At 48.8% G+C, this 20566-nt stretch overlaps 1 protein-coding gene across 1 annotated transcript in view; it reads left to right on the top strand.

Moving 5' to 3' along the window:
* The first annotated feature begins 990 nt into the window (after positions 1-990).
* Positions 991-20566, top strand: part of TLL2 (tolloid like 2) — a 150515-nt gene continuing 130939 nt past the window's right edge. The window contains exon 1 of the mRNA XM_031015399.3: positions 991-1406. Within this exon, the coding sequence (XP_030871259.3) occupies positions 1232-1406 (175 nt within the window). The 5' untranslated portion in view covers positions 991-1231. The remainder of the gene's footprint in view (positions 1407-20566) is intronic.

The following is a 20566-nucleotide window of genomic DNA, read 5'->3' as shown; positions in this document are numbered from 1 at the left end:
ACTTGACAGGGCCATTTTACTTGCATAAAAAGATCTTCGAAAAGCCTCACAGTAATAATACTTTTTATATCTCTAAATCAAAATGGCTCAGTTCTGAGAATTTTTACATTTTAGGTACAAAATAGAAGTGAGTTTCAAATAGCTCTTGATTAGTCTCAAATTATTTGGGCATATGTTTTTAATTGGCAAAAAAAAACAGACCAGAAATTGGTCATTTTTATTCCATCAAGTTAACGGTGAGTGGCTTATTTAATAAAAACATGTCTGTAATTTAACACAAGTAGCACGTACAGCTGTTCATTTGTGTCTTTTTGACTGTATGAAGCATCTTAGACGGTTTTACTGAAAGATGGGGTCACCGAGAGGGGAAATCTGTGGACTTAAATCTTTTTTCATTACCTATCGCCGGCCACTAGGTTAGGTTAGTTGCCGCCAGCAAGCGCCCTTCATGGCTAGACTAGGGAATGTGGAGAGAGCTGAGAGAATCGAAATCCTCGATTTTTTTTTTCTTTGCTGAGAGGGACCTGAGAGACATTCACTCATCCCTGCAAAGAAGCAGCTGCCCGAATGCACATAGCCAGTTGGTAGTGACATGAATCGCGTACACAGGGCTCCTGGTCCAGCGCTCCGACTTCTAACCACTCTGGCCACGTGTGCATCGGGGAGTTGTAAAGTGAGTTATGGAAATAAAACAAGGCGAGAAGCCCAGCCCCGATCTTCAGGAGCAGCATTCTCGGGAGCCAGAGGCCGAGGTGGCGCCCCGGGCAGGCGCCTTAGGCTGGGTGGGCGCGGAGCTGGCCCCGGCCTTTGGCTCCAGCATCTTCACCTCGCTCGCCTTCCTCCGAAGTTGCGAAGGTGTCGGGAAGAGGAGGGGCCTCGCCTCGGGCGCCCGAGTGATTGGCTGCCCAGGGCCCCTGGCGAAGGCTGTGTGGTCCAGCCCTGGTGGAGAGGGGCGGAGCGACCACTGCTCCAACCACCGCCGCCACCGCCCCACTCGCAGCCGCCGCAGCCTCGGCCGCCGGGCAAGTAGCTCTGAGCGGCTGCTTCCCGGTTGCCTCGACGAAGACACGGGGCGCCGCGCTCCGCTTGCTCCGCGCCCGAGCCATGCCCAGCAGCCCTGTGTAACCACCGAGTCCCGGCCGGAGCCGACCGACCCAGTGTGCGCCGTCTTTCGGCCGAGCTGAGCTTTCGTGCACCCAACTCCCTCTGCCCCAGCCGGCCCCGCGCCACCATGCCCCGGGCGACTGCACTTGAGGCCCTGGTGTCACTGCTGCTGCTGCTGCCGCTGCCTCGCGGCGCCGGGGGACTCGGGGAGCGCCCGGACGCCACCGCAGACTACTCAGAGCTGGACGGCGAGGAGGGCACGGAGCAGCAGCTGGAGCATTACCACGACCCTTGCAAAGCCGGTAGGTGCCGCCGCCGGGGAAGTCCCTCAGAAGTTTGCCTTTGAAATGCAAATGAGGTGGTGGGCAAGCCTGCGCTACCGTCTATGGGGCGGGTCTCCTCTCCCCTCCCCTGAGATCCCCGGCTCCCCGGGAAGACAATGCCTCCGAGGAATTGCTTAAAAACCACTCCGAGGCTGGGACGTCCCGGCCCCAGGTTTGCGGTGCGCACCGGGGGGCGACAGCTGGCGCGTTCCCAAAGCGAATCAGAGCGGGTGCCAGAGGCCGAGAGGGCGCCCAGGGGCCGGGGTGGGTGCCAGGGCCGCCTGACAGCGAGTGGGCAGCACTGGCCACCGCCGGACGCTCCGGGCCGGAGCAGAAGAGCTGGGCTGGGCGCGGCGCTCCGAGGCTCAGATGGAGTTCCTGGCTCCGATTTCACAGCATTTTTAAGTTTCGCGCAAAGTTTCCCAAGATCCGTGGTTACTCTTGGGAGATTTTAAAAAGAAAAGCGTCACAGCGGGCAAAAGGAAAGGGGTCGCCGAGGGAGAATGAGCAAGACTCGAATAGCCGGAAACTTCCCTGTAGCGGTACCGGCCTGAGGGTCGCTCTGGGCGGGCGGAGATGGAAGCCGGCAGGTGCTCTAATCCCTCCAGGAAGCGGCGCCCCGGGACGTACGGGCCTTTCGGGCGCAATCGCCGCCCGGGCGCTGCAGCTCCCGCTTCCTCGGGGCCACTGACCGGCTCGTGAGTCCTGAGGGGAGCGGCTTCCGAGCTGGAGTCGTTGAAGCGTTAGCCTCCGAAGGGCCAACAAGCTGATGAGTGTGGGGCAGTTCCAGCACGGACAGAGGGGTGCTCACTCTCCCAGGGAGATGCTGGGCTCAGAGGCTCGCACAGACGCTCCTGGCCCATGGCCAGTGTCCCGCGAGTAGTGGTGTTTATCTCTGGCTTTGTGGGGCCCCGTTTCACTTGGCGGTCGGCAGAGAAGAATGGGGAGGGAAGAGCGCGACCTCCACCCTCGGCCAGGCAGGTGCTCCTTCCCGGGGCTGTGGCCGGCCAGGTCTCTGCGGGGCCTGTGGGCCAGTGGTTGCCCCTTCACGCCCTGGAAACCTCTATCAGTTCCAGGTTCCTCATCTCTAAATTGGTGGCAGTAATTATAGGAGGACTCAGGTGATTTATGGGAAAATTCTCTGCAAGTGAAATGATGGCATTGTCGTTATTTTTTATTGTTTCTATCACTGCAGTGGCTCGGGTCTAGGCTGGGGGTTGGGAGGGTCAGGACTGGGTAAAGTCTGGGGAAGACCAGGTTACTAGGAGGCAGGAGGAGTTTGTGAGACTTGAGAATCTTGTGAAGGTTTAAGATCAAACTAGTCTTGAGGGGCCTGGTCTTAGTAAGGGAAGTTTCCTACAGAATATCCACCTACTGCTGTACCTCCTGGGGCTTCTGAGTTAGGAAGGTGGGCAGAGAAGTTGGTTCCTGGACAACTGGAGAAAACCTCAGCAGGTAGCATGCCTGGCCCAGGTACCATGAGTTCCTCATGGGACCTAATTCAAGGCCAGGGAGAAGAGGCTCCAGAGCACTATTGGAATGGCAACCTGGCCCTGAAAAGAGGGCCACTGAAGCTGGGAAAATAGGTGTGGGATAAAGGGAGTGGCTGGACCACTTCCCACACTTGTCAGATCCTAGACCCTGCTGGGTGTGACCTGGGGACTCTGGGAGGAGGTGTGGGCCGCTGAGGCCTGGAGTGGGGAAGTGATTGATTTGCTCAGGAATGTATTGTGCATCTCCAGTATGCTGGGTGCTGGTCTGGGCACTTGTGAATCCAGATGTGAAAGAGGCATCCCAGCTCCCGGTCTCAGCCTTGGAGGATAACCCTGAGGCAGGCTTGCCTGTTACAGCCTCATTTTCCCCAGTAATTTTAGAGAAAATGCAAGATAACCAGGGGCACGCATATTCTGTGATTCTTCACAGACAGAATGGGATGCACAGGCAGGGCTGGAAAGCAGAGGATCTGGCCAGTGTGGCTTCAGCCAGCTGCAGGCACCCTCCTCAGACTCCTTGAATTCTCCCAACCCATTGGCCTCTCCCTGGGCTACACTGATGCTAAGAGTGGCCAGAAGAGGGCGATGATAAGGACAACCTGGGGGGAAAAGGTAACATCTCAGTCCGCCCATCCTCTTGGAAATTGCCTGACCTGGAGAACAGCTGTCTGGAAGGCCAGCAAGCAGTTCATCAGTGTACTGAAGTCTCAGAGAAAGGACTTGCCTCTTGGCTAGGGGGACACTGCATTTCCTGGTTGCATATTTAAGGCAAACCTTTAGGGGCAGCCTCCCATTCTATCTCAGTGAAATCCTAACTCCCTGACTCTTCTGGCCAGAAGCTCTCCTTTTAGGACCTGCCTCAGGGCTGCAAAGCTAAAATACCTCCCACTGTCCCTTCTTGGTGTGAGTCTCCATTCCTACTGTGGACTCAGAATGCAGAGGGGAGGGTCTTGAATCTGTTCCTGGCTTTTCAGGATCTGTGTTACCTGGACGATTCCCCTCCTCTCTGGGCCTCAGTTCCTTACCTGCAGAATGAAAATGTCTGCCTTGTTAGAATTACAAAGTGACATGTCCAGAGAGCTTGTGCTCTTGGTCCACATCAACCGTCTTGCCCTGGGCCTACTTCATACCTTGCAGGCACTTCAGTGTGAGCCCCCTGGCTGCTTCCTATCCAGTGTTCTGTGAGTCTATGATCTTTGGTTCTAGCCCAACCTCTCAGAAGCTGAACAAACTGGTAATTTTACCATTTCTAATTTTGCCATTTCACTACTTTTGCAATTTTTAATACCATTTTTACCATTTACTCTGCCACTTACAAGCTGTGTATCCTTGGGCAAATCACTTGATTTCTCTGGGCATTAGCTTCCTCATTTGTAAATGGGGATGATTCCTGATAAAGTACTTAGAACAGTGCTTGAAATATAGTTAGATACTTTTTATAAATGGATTTTCTAGAAACTGATGGAAAGAATATCTTCATGCTGACCTTAAAGCAGGTTTTAAGCTGGAAAATTTAAATTTGCTAATAGACAATCTATTTGATGCTGTAAAAAGGGATGACTTTTAAATCAAATGACGGGGGAGTGGAAGTTAGTCTGTGAAGCCCTCCTGGCCTGGGGCTGGTGAGGGGCATGGGGCTTCTGGGGGGTGTTCTCTGTCTGGTCATCCATAGCATTGCCAGTTGTTTTTCTTCTGATACTGTCAATACAGCTAAGGGTTCAACTGGCAGTAAATCACAAGGCATTCTTCCAACCACCATGCCTCTGACAGCAAAGCTTGGGAGGACTGTTCCTGCCTGCCTGCCTATCCTCACCCACAAGTTTTAAGCTGATTTCAAGTCAGAAGACCTAGGTTCTTATCTTGACCCTGCCCACCCTTACTCACCGTGTGGCCTTGAGCAAGTCATTTTACCTTTCCATGTCTCGGTCTGCTCATCTACAAAATGGGAGTGGGAGCAAAAATGCTTGCCTTGCAGGGTAGACAAAAGGCCAGTTTTATTTACTTATTTATTTATTTATTTACTTTTTTGAGACGGAGTCTCGCTCTGTCGCCCAGGCTGGAGTGCAGTGGCCTGATCTCGGCTCACGCAAACTCTGCCTCCCGGGTTCACGCCATTCTCCTGCCTCAGCCTCCCGAGTAGCTGGGACTACAGGCGCCTGCCACTACGCCCAGCTATTTTTTTGTATTTTTAGTAGAGACGGGGTTTCACCGTGTTATCCCGGATGATCTCGATCTCCTGACCTCGTGATCTGCCCGCCTCGGCCTCCCAAAGTGCTGGGATTACAGGCGTGAGCCACCGCGCCCGGACAAGGCCAGTTTTAGTTGGATTCTTCAGAAAGAAGAGCCTTACACAAGGACTTTGGTGTAGATAGTTCATGTGGAAGGTGATCCCAGGAAGCAGGGTTGAGGGAGCAGGAGGAATGAGACAGGGAGGAAGGAAATCCAATGAAGGGAGTGGAATCAAGGTAGCTGCTTTAGGCAATGGGCCCCTGACCCCACTGGGAGCTCCTTTGAGGAGCTTACAGAATGCCTCCCAAATTATCTGCCCAGAGAATAGGAGGCTGCAGCATTTATCCAAAGCCTGCTGCCCTTCACTGTCTGCTCCTTGCTCTAGTTTCTATTCCTGTGTAAGAAAGCATTCCAGACCAGTGGGGTAGAACAACCTCTGTTTTATTATGTTCATGATTCTGTTGATTAGGAATGTAGAAAAGACACAGCAGGGGAGGCTTGTCTTTGTTCCATGATGGCTAAGCCTCAGCTAGGAAGACTTACAGGCTGGGGTGACTCAACAAGTGGGTTCTGAAGTTATCTGAAGGCTCATTCGCTCATGTGTCTGGCTGTTGAGGCTGTCTGTTGTCTGGGACCTGTTGGCCAGAACACTTACAGGTGGCTTCTCCATGTGGTCTCTCTATGTGGGCGTCCTCGAAGCATGGCAGCTGGATTCTAAGTGCAAGCATCCCAAGAGAACCAAATGGAAATTGTGTTACCTTTGATGGCTTTGCCTCGGAGTCACACATTATCACTTCCATCACGGCCACAAGCCCTCCCAGATTCAAGGTGGGAGAGCACAGACCCACCTCTCCAGTGGGAGGCATGTCAATATCATGTTGTTAAAAGGGCACATGAAATGAGAGATGTCGTTGCGGCCAGTTTTGGAAAAGATGACTTGCCACATTCCCCGAGGCATTAACTTCCCTGAATATCCAGGAATAGAGGGCTCTACAGATTTAGAAAAAGTTCTCAAGCAGAAAGGTGGGGAGACATGTGGCAGAGGCATGGAACTGCCCAGAGGTGAGCTGAGGGTATGTGACTCAAAAATTGTCTACATGAGGCTCAAATGATATGAAAATGCTGTATAGCATTTTGGGTTTATTAAATCTAAGGGAACTGCCTGATAGCCAGCTTCACTTTTCAGTGGATGGCTTGGTAAATACCAGGGCCTTCTTCACAGCTGTGGGTCCCATGTTAGGATAGGATAAATATAGCGGGTGGTCCCTCGTGTCTTATGGCTCAGGAACCAGTAGTGAGGGTAAGCCCACACTTCAGACTTTACTTCTGCCTGGAATTTGGTGTTTCACCTCACTCTGCCATTCTCTCCAAGACATCTTACCAATCAGGTTTCATTTTGGGGCTCACCAAGAGCCCTCTCTGGGGCAGCTGTTGCCAGCAGCCCTCATGTTACTGTCAGCCTAGAAACTGAAGCAGCCCTGGGCCAGTGTGCCAGGGACTCCTAAAAGTGCCCAGAGTGGCACTGGGAAGATTGTAGAGTCCTGGGCAGTGCTCCTCTGGAGTCGCCAACCTTCATGGCAGGGCGGGCATCCTGGTTTTTAAGCAGAGATGAGGCTCACATGGTGCCTCCTGGAAGCTTGTCTCCCTGGCATGACCCATCCCCAGAATGTGAGCTGCCATCTCTCTGGTACTCCACCTGCCCCCCATCAGACTCCCACACCATGGGCCACACCTAGGTAAGGGTGGCTGATATTTTTACATCTTTATTTTCATTCTAACTTGTTATGATGTCCTTGCTGATGGGCAGGTGCTGATTTGATGGAATTAAAATATTTCAGGGCAATACTGGAGTTAAATGTTTGTCTTTTTTGTTTCTCCAGATGATACAGGAGCAGAATCTAGTCCACCTTCTCTACACAATTTCACACACCACCATGCAATGGGGCAGGGTGTGAGTCAGTTAAGAGCACAGGCTCTGATGCAGGCCAGACCTAGATTCCAAATCTGCCCCCTAGGCAAGGCTGTGTGACCTTGAGTATGTTACTCAACTTCCCTGAGCCTCAGGGAAAAAAAGAACTAGTAATATCCACTTTTCAGGATTGCTATAAGGATTAAATAATACAATGTTTGTCAAGTGCTGAGCACAGTATCTGGCACAAGGCAAGTATATAATGATATATACATTATCAGAGTACAGAGCAGGTGCTCACAGCACTTCTTGAACTCTTTTGTTGAAATGCTGTAGAGGAAATTGAATTTTTGCAATAAATGAATAATTTATTTCATCTAGTATAGTTAGGGTTAGAGATTCTTAATTTCAGACCTGATCATTGTGGTTAAACAGAGTCTCAAAAGTAGTGAAGGGTGAATTTTATGGCATGTGAGTTATATCTCAATAAAGATTTTAAGTAAATGCAGATGAGGGCAGGGCCAGGGGCAGAGCTGGGGGAGGCAGCTCATGGCCTTAGCCCCTGAGGAACAGTTGGCTGGCTGGCACAGCTGCTCGAGCTGAGAATTCAGCTCAGCCAAGCAGGTGTGGAGTGTGTGGCCATCCAATGCCAAGCAGAGCCTAGAGTTCTCAATAGTGGCCAGGTCTCACACTGGGGTGCCAGAGTCTGGGAAAGGGGGGACCAGGAAGGAAGATGTATCAGGCCCCTCTTGGAGGGGGCTGCTCTGGGAGCTGAGTGACAGCAAGAACACTACCCACTGACCCTCAGCACAGCCCCCAGAGCAGACAAGCAGCTGCGATGGCTGCCATTTTGTACATGAGGAAACTGAGCTTCAGGCCTAGATTTTCTCCCTGACCTTGCTCATCCTTTGATGCCTCTGTGGACAGAGCCCATATTTGGTAGACAGAAAAGTCCACAACAACATAATCAAAGGTAGGTCTCCAAGTCTTACATCAGTGGAACTTGTTTTTTCCTTTTCTCTCCTGCCCAGTAGTGTAGTGATCAGTGCAGCACACCCTTCCCTCAGGGTGGCATGTGTGTTGGGAGAGCATCCTTTCCTCTGCTGTCCCACACAGTGAGAGGAGAGGAGTGGGGACAGGCATGATGCCACCGAGCCATCCACACAGCCCCAGATATGCAGTGCACCTGGCATGTGGGCCTGGCATGGGTGCTGAGGGTCTAAGTGCTGGTTAGACTCAACCCTGCCCTTGGGGAGCCTCCTACCCAGCGCTAGGCTCAGCCTGCTCAGCAGAAGAGGCTCCTAGATGGAAGCTGATTATAGACAGGTCAGCAGGGCATCTCCTGCAGCAGCACCTCAGCTCTGGCCATCCAGCTGACCACTGCTTCTCCAGCCATTCTCAGGGCAATCCCCAGCCTGGACTATGGTTGTTTGAGCACCTGGCCCCTCCCCAGACTGTGGAGAACAAAGACCTTGCTGACATGTTGTGGTTCTGTACCCATGCTTTGGAATTGGGCTGACTTAGGTTTTTCTTCTCAGCTTTGTCACTTTCCTTTTTTTTTTCTCTTTTTTTTTTTTTTTTTTTTTGAGATGGGGTCTCGCTCTGTCATCCAGGCCTGAGTGCAGTGGCACGATCTCAGCTCGCTACAACCTCCACTTCCTGGATTCAATTGATTGTCCTGCCTCAGCCTCCCGAGTAGCTGGGATTACAGACGCCCGCCACCATGCCCGGCTAATTTTTGTATTTTTAGTAGAGACAGGGTTTCCCCAGGTTGGCTAGGCTGGTCTCAAACTCCTGACCTCGTGATCCACCCGCCTCAGCCTCCCAAAGTGTTAGGATTACAGGCACAAGCCACCGCGCCCAGCCTCAGCTCTGTCACTTTCTAACGGTGAGACCTGGAGCAAGTCCCTCAGCCTTCAAAGCCTCAGTGTCCGTTTGTGTATCATGCCGTTAATAGAAACTCTGATTAACAGGCTTGTATATGAAGGCACTTGGTACCATGCCTAGAAAACAGAAGCACTCAATAAATATGAAATATACAGTGCTAGAGTTATGTGGCCCTTGAAGAACTTGTTATACCCTAACAAGTGTGTGGAGTGAACTGAATTGTATGAACAGCACTGCTTTCCATACTTCTGAGACAGCCTGCGGGCAAAGCAGCAGGTGCTAGAGGCAAATTTCCTGGGTTCAAATACTGGCTCTACCACTCCACGGCTGTAGGCAAACCTGCTTAGGCTTGCTGGGACACTGTCCTTATCTATGAATGTGGTTACTAATATCTACCCACATAGGGTTATTATGAGGATTTAGTGATTAATACAGAGAAAGCACTTAGAATCATGTCTGAACATGGTAAGCATCCAGTAAATACTATTTTTAAAATTATTGTCATCCCACAGAAATCCAGCAAGGTTTCCAAGTGGCAGGAAACTAAATATCTGAACAACCAAAGTGATCTGGCTTTGTGTCCCCACCTAAACCTCATCTGGAATTGTAATCCCCACGTGTCAAGGGAGAGACCTGGTGGGAGGTGATTGCATCATGGGGGTGGTTTCCTTCATGCTGTTCTCGTGATAGTGAGCAAGTTCTCACAAGACCTGATGGTTTAAAAGTGGCTGTTTCCTCTGTGCACTCTCTCTCTCCTGTTCCCATGTAGGATGTGCCTGCTTCCCCTTTACCTTCCACCATGATTGTAAGTTTCCTGAGGCTTCTCCATCCATGCAGAACTGCGAGTCAATTAAGCCTCTTTTGCTTATAAATTACCCAGTCACAGGTAGTATCTTTTATTTATTTATTTATTTATTTATTTATTTATTTTTTGAGACGGAGTCTCGCTCTGTCACCCAGGCTGGAGTGCAGCGGTGCGATCTCGGCTCACTGCACGCTCTGCCTCCCGGGTTCACGCCATTCTCCTGCCTCAGCCTCCCGAGTAGCTGGCACTACAGGCGCCCGCCACCACGCCTGGCTAATTTTTTGTATTTTTAGTAGAGATGACGTGGTGAAACGTGTTAGCCAGGATGGTCTCAATCTCCTGACCTCGTGATCTGCTCACTTCGGCCTCCCAAAGTGCTGGGATTACAGGTGTGAGCCACTGCTCCTGGCCCTCAGGCAGTATCTTTACAGTAGTGTGAGAATGGACTAGTACACAAAGCCTGGTGATTTTTAAGGGATTTATGGGATTTTAAGGGATTTATGTTTTCTGATGGTGCCAATTCTGATAGCTCATCTATACTCAGAGACTTTTTGTGTGTGTGCAGTGGTGGGATCCCAGCTCACTGCAACCGCTGCCTCCTGGGTTCAAGTGATTCCTGTGCCTCAGCCTCCTGAGTAGCTGGGATTACAGGCAGGCACCACCACATCAGGGTAATTTTTGTATTTTTAGTAGAGATGGAGTTTCGCCATATCAGCCAGGCTGGTTTTGAACTCCTGGCCTCAAGTGATCTGCCCACCTCAGCCACCCAAAGTGCTGTGATTACAGGCCTGAGCTACCATGCCCGGCTGTACCCAGAGACTTTGACCTAAAACTTAAATCTTCCATGAATCTCAGTGGCCTCACTGAGGATGGCATTAGGCTAAGGCATTTGGTTCCCTGCAAGCCAACCAGATGTCTGAGCCCTACCGAAGAAACCAGCCCCTGGCTATTTGGAGACATATAAGTGGCTTTGGGCCTGAGCCTCCATTCAGCTGGTGGCTTCTCCCAACCCCTAGGAGTTGATGGGAGCACTTGCAGGAGATGGCCTGGGCTCACATGATCTCAGGGGCGTTACAGGCCATGGTCAGGTTGCTTGCACAGGGGAGAGCCTGGGCTAAGACCTGCACACGACATTGAGACCTCTAATCCCTGTTCTCCCCTCTACGCCACGTGACCTCTTCAACCCTGGGGCCTCCAGCTTTGCCTGGCTGCCTCCACCCCCAGTGAACGAGCTTCTCCATGCTGCCCAGTCTGAAGGTCACATTTGTGTATATGTTCCCTGAGCACCAAAGCCCATGACCGTCTCCCTATGTTTTTCTTTATCCTTGTCTAGGAATCTGACAAGGACGAGAGAATTCTGGCTTTCCAAGCACTCTGTCCTAAAGCATAGGGAAGAATAAATGAATAATACCAGGTGTCAAAATGCACTTATCCCGTCTCTGTTCCTCTACCCCTCTTCCAGAAGGCCCAGGGTCGGTGCATGGGTGTCAGGTCAGTTGAGGGTGATGGGTCCAACCACTCTCCTCACCTCCACAGGGAGAAGACTTCGATGGCCAATCTTTCCCAAGGAGGCTTGGCTGATAAAGAGCAGAAGCAGTGAGCATCCTGTTGTAGAGATTCTTTTTGGTATCACGCAGCCCATGGCTTTAAACCTGCCTCTGCCCCCCTTATTTCCTGTGTAGTTTTGACCCAGTCTCTTAATCTCTTTGAGCCTCAGTTTCCTCATTTGGAAAATAACGATATTGAAACCCATCATATAATCTTGTTTGAGGATTAAATGAGGCAGTGAACACGAAGTATTTAGCAAGCAGTCATTAACTGTTGGCTCTTCTGCTTGCTATTATTATTATTACTCATAGTATTATTCCCTATTTTAGAATTTCCTTATAAGTAACAACCTCACTGGCCTGTGAATGCTAATCTCTCCCTCTCAGGGCTGCTAAGAGTTCTCCTGGGATACATAGCATGTGGCAAGTGATAATTTATTGCACCACAGCTCACTTGCTCTCACCCATGAAGCAGGGAGAGGATGACACATAAACCAAATGTGTAGAAGCAGGTTTCTCATGGTACCCTCTCAGCCTGCTCATAATACGGTTCTGCCTGGATGCAAACATAGCAACAGGAACAGAGCTTTCCTGCTGATTGGTTACAGACCTATCTGCGATCACGCCACCTCTAACCACTTCTGCCAATTACCAATAAATATTCTCAAGCTCACCCGCATGAGCACTTGAGTGGAGATGTTCAGCCCTGAGTCTTTGCCTGCTCTGCCAGCTGGGCCACTTATCTTCTGTCTCATCCTGCAATTTGCACCCAGCCTCTTTCCCTGCCTCCCACCCAGGTTACTGGCCTGGAGTCGATGTGAGTCCTGTGAGCTGGCTTCCCACAGCAACAGCCTCAAGCTACCTTCCTTCTTAACTCTTTTTCAGGTCACAGGGTCGCCTCTCCTCCCTGTGGAGTCAGGGCTGGTTTCCTGTCCTGTCCTCCTTGGCTCACTAAGGACTGGGCCTCATGGGTGCAGATATCACACTGGTACCAGAGTCCACCCAGGTCCCTAAACCAGAAACCCAGTTGCTACCTGGACACCTGACTTCCCTCTTCTTCTCACCCCGCCCAACACAAGTGCTGTCAATTCTGTTTCCAAATTGAGCCCGTCCACTTCTCTCCATCCCCACTGCCACTGGTCCAAGTTCACACTTGGGCTGCTGCAGTAGTGGCTGAACTGGTCTCCTTGACGCTACTCTTGCCTCCCAAAATCTGTTTTCCACATTGCAGAGTGATCTTTCTCAAACTCATGTGTGATCATGTTTGCAAGATCAGACCTGCTTAGGATCCTTTAATGTCACCCCATTGCACTTGGGATAAGAGCAATCAGCAGGCCCCGGGGTGCTCTGGTCATTGCTTGTCCCTGTGATTCAGCCTCCCTCCCCTTACCTGCCAGGCTCCAGCTCACATCGGTTCTTCTTCCTGCCTGGAAATGTCTCTGGACTCTATATGTGGTCAACTCTGACCCATCCTCCAGGACTCAGCTTACATGTCATTTCCCCCATGAGGCCTTCCCAGTCCCCAGTCTCAATCAGGTCCCCTTTCAAGTTTCTCATCGCCTTTGTTTTTCTGAAAAGCACTCTTTACAATCTATAACTGGGTCTATTACTGATGTGAGTATTATTGTTCAATGACTGTCTCTGCATTGGACAGTGAGCTCCAAGGAGTATAAACGAGACTGATTTTGCTTCACAGTCACGAGCATAGTGCCAGCACATGGTGGGTGCCCAACCGGTATTTGTCAAATGGAAAACTCAGTCAATGAGATACCAGAGGGATTCAGAAAGGGTAGCAGTCAACTCAAGGAAGACTTCCTGGTGAGGGAGTTGGTAAGCTCTGAGGTGGGTCTGGAAGGATGCCTTGGATTTGCAGACGCTAGGATGCAAGAGAAGGTATTTCAGGTAGAATGAACAGTGTCAGCAAAGGTGAGGAATGTTTGTGATGTGTCTGGAGTTGGAGATTTACTCTGGTTTACTTTGCAGAATGGTAATGACAGGATTGAAATAAGCTTGGAACAGTGGAAGTCAAGCTGAAACATTTGAAACATATCCCTAAGGAAATGGGGAGCTATTGATGGTTTCTCAGCAGAGGACTGTTACAGTGAAGACCTGCGATGCTTAGGATCTGTAGAAGCAGGAAGCAGGAGGACCTCTCAGAGTTCGAGTCCTGGAGCATGAGGATGCAGGCTATGGCCTTGAGAATGGGAAGGGAGGGAAGGTGGGAAGAGATAGTGGCTCTGTGGGTGGGAGGGGTCCTGAGCTGAGATGTACCCCAAGGTCGTGGTTGAAACATGTATGAGTTCACTCAAACATATTCAGCAGGCACTGGGGTGCCCTTGAGGTGGTGGAAAGGGAGATAATGGTTTAACATGAAATGTTTTCCTTAACTACACAGCTAATTCCCATCCACTGGAAAACATTTAGAAAATGTATACAGCAAGTAGAAGTAAAAATGTCCAGTAATCCCATTGCCTAGAAGTAATTGTTGTGAACATTCTGTTGTATGATATTCCCACACCTTTTCTAGGCATGTTTGTAACATTTTTCTTCTCCTGAAAATGCTGTACCTACTGGCTTGAACCTGCTTCTGTTTGAATTTCACTTAGTACCATGAACCTCTCTCTATGACAATAAAGATGCTTATTAGTACCATGAACCTCTCTCTATGACAATAAAGATGCTTATGTAATAAACATTCTTATACAAAACCAATTTAAGTTGTTTTATACACTGTTGTATAGATGCACCATAATTTATTTAAGCAATCTCCTATTGTTGGACATACAGATTTTTTTCTCAATCTTTCCCCTCCCTCCCTGCCTCCCTCCCTCCCTTCCTTCCTTCCTCCCTCCCTCCCTTCCTTCCTCCCTCCCTCCCTTCCTTCCTTCCTTATCTTGCTTTGTCACCCAGACTGGAGTGCAATGGCACAACTACTACTCACTGCAGCCTCCGCCTCCCGGGCTCAGGTGATCCTCCCACTTAACCTCCTGAGTACCTGGGACTATAGGCACATGCACCACCTAATTTTTGTATGTGTCGTAGAGACAGGGTTTCGCCATTTTGCCTAGGCTGGTCCCGAACTCCTGACCTCAGGTGATCCGCCCGCCTTGGCCTCCCAATGTGCTGGGATTACAGGCATGAACCACTGCACCTGGCCTCAATCTTTTTGTTTTGCTTTTATAAACAATGATGCTGGAATCATCTCTGTAGCTAGATGTTTATATACATCGTGAATTATCTCTTTAGAATAAATTTCTAGAAGTAGAATTGCTGGGTCAAAAGTACCAATGCGTTTAGGCCTTCTGATTCTCCTTTTCAAACAACCCTTCAAAAGTTTTTTTTGTTTTTTGTTTTTGTGTTTTGAGACAGGGTCTCACTGTCACCCAGGCTAAAGTGCAGTGGCGCAATCACAGCTCACTGCAGCCTTGAACTCTAGGGCTCAAGTGATCCTCCCACCTCGGCCTACTGAGTAGCTGGGACTATAGGTGTGCACCACAACACCGGGCTAATTTTTGTATTTTTTTTTTTTTTGATAGAGATTTTTTTTTCTTTTTCTTTTTTTTAATCATGTTGGCCAGGCTGGTCTCAAACTCCTGGGCTCAAGTGACCTACCTACTTCAGCCTCCCAAAGTGCTGGGATTACAGGTGTGAGGCATCGTACCCAGCTAAAAGTTTTTTATTCCTTTACACTCCCATTAGGATTAATAGTTTATATTCTAGTTTTAAAAAAACGTTGCTGGTTGGAGAAAAGTATTTTTCTATTTCTTCAACTTGCACTTGTATTGTAATTTGTATTTTTTTCAGTAATTTTGACCCTTTTAAAATACGTTTTTGATTGTATTTCTTCTGCTAATTGCGATTCCTATTCATGCACCTTTTCTTCTGTTCCTGCTCATTTTTCTAATTAGAGAATTTTAAAAAACATTTAGTGGGAACCCTTTTCCTACTAAATTAGGGACTTTCATTATTTTTCTGTCATATTTGCCACAAACAAATTTTTGGAGAGAGGATTTTTAAAAAGCAGAGGGCTTATTCTGCACCATATCATTGACTTTCCCATAGAGATGTTTGTATGGTTGTATCAGTTCAGATTAAGTTAAATTGCTAGTAACAGACCCAAGTTAATTTGCTGTGTCCATCAGGGTCCAGTTAGGAGACTGAAACCACACCAGTAATTTGAACAGTAATTAGAAAATGTAATATAATTATCAACTAGGAAAAGGGGATTGACTACCAAAAGACGTAAAGGGAACACTAAAGAAAACAAAAATAGCAGATGCAAGGAGCAACTACTAGGGAAGGAGGAAGCCACCCCCACCTCCACGCATCCCGGGCTGAAATTCTGACTTCTTAAGAGAGAGCGGCTATGGCCCACTGGAATTGGGGAGTTCACTGAGATACTGACCAGCAGGGAATTACCCAGTGGAAACTGGCAAAACTCTGGAGGGTTGGTGCCAGTGGTTTTCCTGAACACTGCTGGCAGCCCTTCCCTTGGGTGCAAGGTGAGACCACTGGAACCAGGAAGAGCAATCCCCTCTTCTATTTGCAGTATCCTTCCAGTGTCTTTTACTGATAAAGCCTAACATGGTGTCAAGTGGTGAAGGAGCAATGTTTACAGGGTCCAGTTCCAGTGTCACAAAGCAAGACAAAGAAGGATAGATTTGGAGCCAAGAGGCAATATATTGGTATCTTGGACATTGGCTTAAACAAGCTAGAAGTCTATTTTTTTCTCACATCAAAATCTGGAGGTCTCCATTCTGGGCTGATATGGCAGTTCTGCTTCAGGAAGTCCTTCAAGATCTAAGATTCAAGCTCCTTCCAGTCTGCTACTCCACTCTCCCTCAGTTGAGGTCCTTGTCCTCATGGTCAAGACGGTATGCAGAGCTCAAATCATCAGGGGTATGGTTTGGATATGGAAGGGGTGGAAAAGTAAAAGAGACAAAGAATGTGTGAGAACCAGCTTCTTGGGAGCTGCCATTTGTCACTTGCGCTTCATCTCATTGGACAGAACTTAGTCACTTGGCCACAGACAGCTATTTGGGAGTCTGGAAAAGCTTTATTTTGGAGGACCTGGAGCTAAAAATCAGGGTTTCTCTTAAAATGGAAGAAGGGAGAGAAGTATTGGTGGACAATGAGCAATCTCTGCCACAATAAGCGAAACTGGCTGGACCTTTATGAGGAAAATGTAGTCAAAATGGCAACAGGCCCACTACCATGACTGAAAGTTACCCAGCTACACCAAGCAAGATCTTTGAGTCAAATCTTCTAGAATGTTAAAGCTGGAAGGAATCTTAAGGATTATTTATTCTAAGCTTTTAATGTTTCCCGTGAGAACCCTGAAGGCCTGGGAGGGGCAGTAACTTGTCCAAGGCCATCTGAATAGCTGTTGGCATGGCCGTAGGTGGATCCCAGTCCTCCTTCCCTCTCTGCCTAGCGTGTCTTTCCATCCTCTGCGACTTAGGGTCTCCCATGGCCATTGTCTTCAGAATGAGTCCTGCATAATTAAATTGCAACTTATGGCTCTGCAAAAGATCATTTCACAGTGAAGATATTAGGGCTTATGAGATGTGCCTGGTCCTCAAATCAAGCACATAAGATGTAAAATTAGAGCCCAAGAAGCTTTGGGTTATTAGGACCTAAACTGCATCCTCTCTCCATTACCTAATGGAACCCGTGTGAGCTCATGCTGTGGGAACGCAGCAGGCATGAGATAGCAGTAAGTCATATTCTGCCCAATTAAGCAGTGAAAGGTGTTGGCATAGGCCAAAGTAGTCATCCCTATTACCAGCCAGAATCCCATCTTCCTATTTGGCTATGGAAATAATGGAAAGATTTTCTTAGCAAAGCTCTATAAGTCAGAGTCCCAGCAGGAAACAGAATTTATCCCGGATGTTTCAGATGAAGAGACCTTCACGAAGGGGCCAATTAGAGATGCAGGGTTAAGGGAACAAACAGGAGAGGTGAGACACACAGAGATGAGCCCATTATCCCTGTGGTGAGGGGCAGGGGCGGGAGCAGTGCTACTGGAGCTGGAACTGGGTAGGAGGGGAAGTTGCGGAGGGATGTGTCTATGGCTAGACCTGTAGCATCTAGCAGGGAAGAAATGCACAGCCTCTCTCCTCTTCCCTAGGGTCTGCCAAGATCTCTTCCTGGTTGAAAGCAACCAGAAGCTGGAGGAAACCTGAGGGGAAACTGGAGGATGCCGTCCACAGAAGCAGGCTTCCTGGACACAGAGCAGAGTGTAGAGGGTGAAGAATAAGTGTACAAAGTATAACGTTAGTCGTAGTTCAGGCCTTGCCCCAGCTATTACCTGGACTGAAATATTTTTAGTATCTGCATTTTTTTGTTGTTGCTGTTGTTTTGTTTTGTTTTTGTTTTTTGAGACAGAGTCTCATTCTGTTGCCCAGACTGGAGTGCGATCTTAGCTTACTGCAACCTCTGCCTCCCAGGTTCAAGCAATTCTCCTGCCTCAGCTTTCCGAGTAGCTGGGATTACAGGCGTGCACCACAACGCCGGGCTAATTTTTGTATTTTTTTTTTTTAGTAGAGACAGGGTTTCGCTATGTTTCCCAGGCTAGTTTTAAACTCCTGATCTCAAGTGATCCACCGGCCTTGGCCTCCCAAAGTGCTGGGATTACAGGCATGAACCACTGCACCCGGCCATTTTTAGTATCCTTACAATGTAATCTGTGAATGGAAAATGTGTGGCACAGGCAACCCCCTCCCCACTCCACACCTCCTGCTAATGGCAGATATTACTAATTGATCATGGCCCTCTTTCCTATGGGTCCAAGAAGTCACCTTACAGTGCTCAAAGAAACACCACCCATTGAGTGGGGTGGCATGTGAGATGAAACCTATTTGGAGCTGTAAAACTTAAAACAGCCTTGCAGATATGGCCTGCCTGCCCAAACCAATCTTGTGGCTAATTTTTCTTTTTTGGAAATTAGCTGAGCAGGTGTGTTTGTTGATTCAACTGAGCCCTGCTGGGAAAGCCAAGCTGTGACATTTCTGTAATGTATTGATGCAACCATATTATGATATAGATGAGGAGGCAAGGCAGGAGACTGTATCTGCTTTAAGCAAGGTGGTCGCCAGCCCAGGTACCAGCCAGACCCTCTTGGCTCATCTGTTAAGTAGGATGATGTCAGCCAAGGCAGAGGGCAGGGCTGTGTGTTCTCTTGAGAAGCAGTCAGCTTTCAGAGCGGCTGTGGAGGACCTAGCTGTGTAGGGCGCTCTCCTAGGTCCTGACTGACCTTTAACATGGAGTGTTAGAAAATGGAAAACCCTTAGCTGGAACAAATGGGTAATGGATTATGAATGTTACCAGCATGCTGTAGGGCATAGGTGGCAAATAGGTCTCAACTCATGCACCATTTCTGTCCATTTCTGTTGACCCTCTGTAGCACTGTGTTGAGATGGATTCAGAGACTGTGTCCAGGCTCAATGGACAGGAGAGCTGTGATCAATTAGGAATATCTGTCCTGAGCAAGAGTGGGTAAGGGGAGGCACATGCTTGTCTCTTATTTGCCTTTTCTGGTGTAGGGAAAGCCCATGGTTGGGAGTCCCAGACATGGCTTCTAGATGCAATATTTTAAGCAAGTTATTTGACCTTCTTGGACCCCAGTTTCCTCATATGGAAAACAAGGACATCGCTTAGATGACTTTCAAATTCTCTGTCTTAGAAATTCTTCAATTTTAAAGTTTTCCAAGTCTTCAATGTAAAACTTGCACCAAATCTGTTTGATCCCATTAAAACATTTACCTCTCTCCACTCCTCTCTGCCGTATGCTTGAGCAACTGAGCCATCTATTCCTGGAGAAGGCCATCTCCCCAGGCAGGAGCAGCTGGGGACCCTGGAGACAGGAGGCTTCTCATACTAAACAGACCCTACCCTTTAATCTCAACCAAAAGATCCAGGAGGCGTGATTCACATCTTGCCTGTTTCCTCTCCTCCAAGAGCCCGAACCTCTCCCCTCCTGTTCTGCAAACGCGCCTGAATGCAGAGTCCTGAAATTTAGGGTCATGGTTTCAAAGTTCATGGTCCTGAGAATAAACAAAAAAACTATTGTGGTTGCATAGAGCTGTAGACCCCATTAACACCGTCCCATGAATATTTATAGCGTGGAACTACAAAAGAACATAGAGGCCATATTGTATTTCCTAGAACTTTCTTTCTAGGGGTCCTTTCTCTGTGGGTCACTTTAATGTAAGCTTTGCTTATTTAGTTGCACACTTTAAGCCGATTAACTTTTTACTAAAAAAACCCTCCCTGTTTGTTTGTACATACACTCCCTTGACAAAGATTCACAGAAAACTGCTTTAAACCTGTTAAATCCCTCCGCTGGAAACTTGCAATGAACTAAATGCATCTGTGGGTAGGATTTCCCTATAACGCTCCCCGCCTCTGGCCCCTCCACCCCACCTCAGCCTGTTTCCTGAGAGGAATTCCAATGGTTTGAATTCTACATATTTAGTTCCTCCAGTAACCTGGGCTTATCTCTAGGTGACTATCTTATGGAACATCTATGAAGTCTCCCTCACTTCCTGAGTGAGGAAGTTATTGGAGTGGACAAACAGCAGGCCCCAAGCAAATACCCTATGTTTCTCTAAAAGAAAATGTAGTGAAATCAAACGTAAGGTCAGTGACCGTGGACTCCATTGGTTTCCAAACTGCAGTGTCCCTGTGAGTCACCTGAGTGGGTGGGGCAGGGCATGAATTAAAGTGCGTATTCCTGGGTGCTGACTTCAGAGATTCTGATTTCATAGATCTGGGTTGGGGCCTGGGGATCCGCATGTCAACACTCTCCTGTGACACTTCTGATGTAAGTGGTTTGTGGGCTATGCCTCCAGAAACACTGAGCTGGTTCAGCTGTCTCATTGTGTGAGAGAAGAAAACGCTTCAAAGGGGAAGCACACAGCTTCCAGTACAGACTGTGGAGATGCAGACCTCGTCTCTTCCCCCGTGTAGACCATGCTTCATGTCCCAAGATACAGAGCCACTGCAGAATATTTGTGATTAGGTCCACGGGTAGGAAGCTGACTGAACAATAAACCATGCCTTAGTGTAGCCCTGAGGTCTAAGTGTAGAAATGAAAATCAGAAAGTGTCCTGGTTGATGAAGGTGAGATGAGGTAAGGTGGGCCTGCAGGCCACTCTCCTCGGATAAAACCCGGGTGTTTGTTGGTTTGGAGCAAGCCCTGGGGCAGGGCAGGGCATATGGCCAGGATGGACCAGGAAGGTCAGGGGGCTGCCCTGGGCCTGCCATTC

This window comes from Gorilla gorilla, chromosome 8, assembly GCF_029281585.2.
Source record: "Gorilla gorilla gorilla isolate KB3781 chromosome 8, NHGRI_mGorGor1-v2.1_pri, whole genome shotgun sequence".
Classification (NCBI taxonomy): Eukaryota; Metazoa; Chordata; class Mammalia; order Primates; family Hominidae; genus Gorilla; species Gorilla gorilla.
The sequence above is the reverse complement of the archived record's forward strand: the minus strand, read 5'-3'. Positions and strand labels throughout refer to the sequence as shown.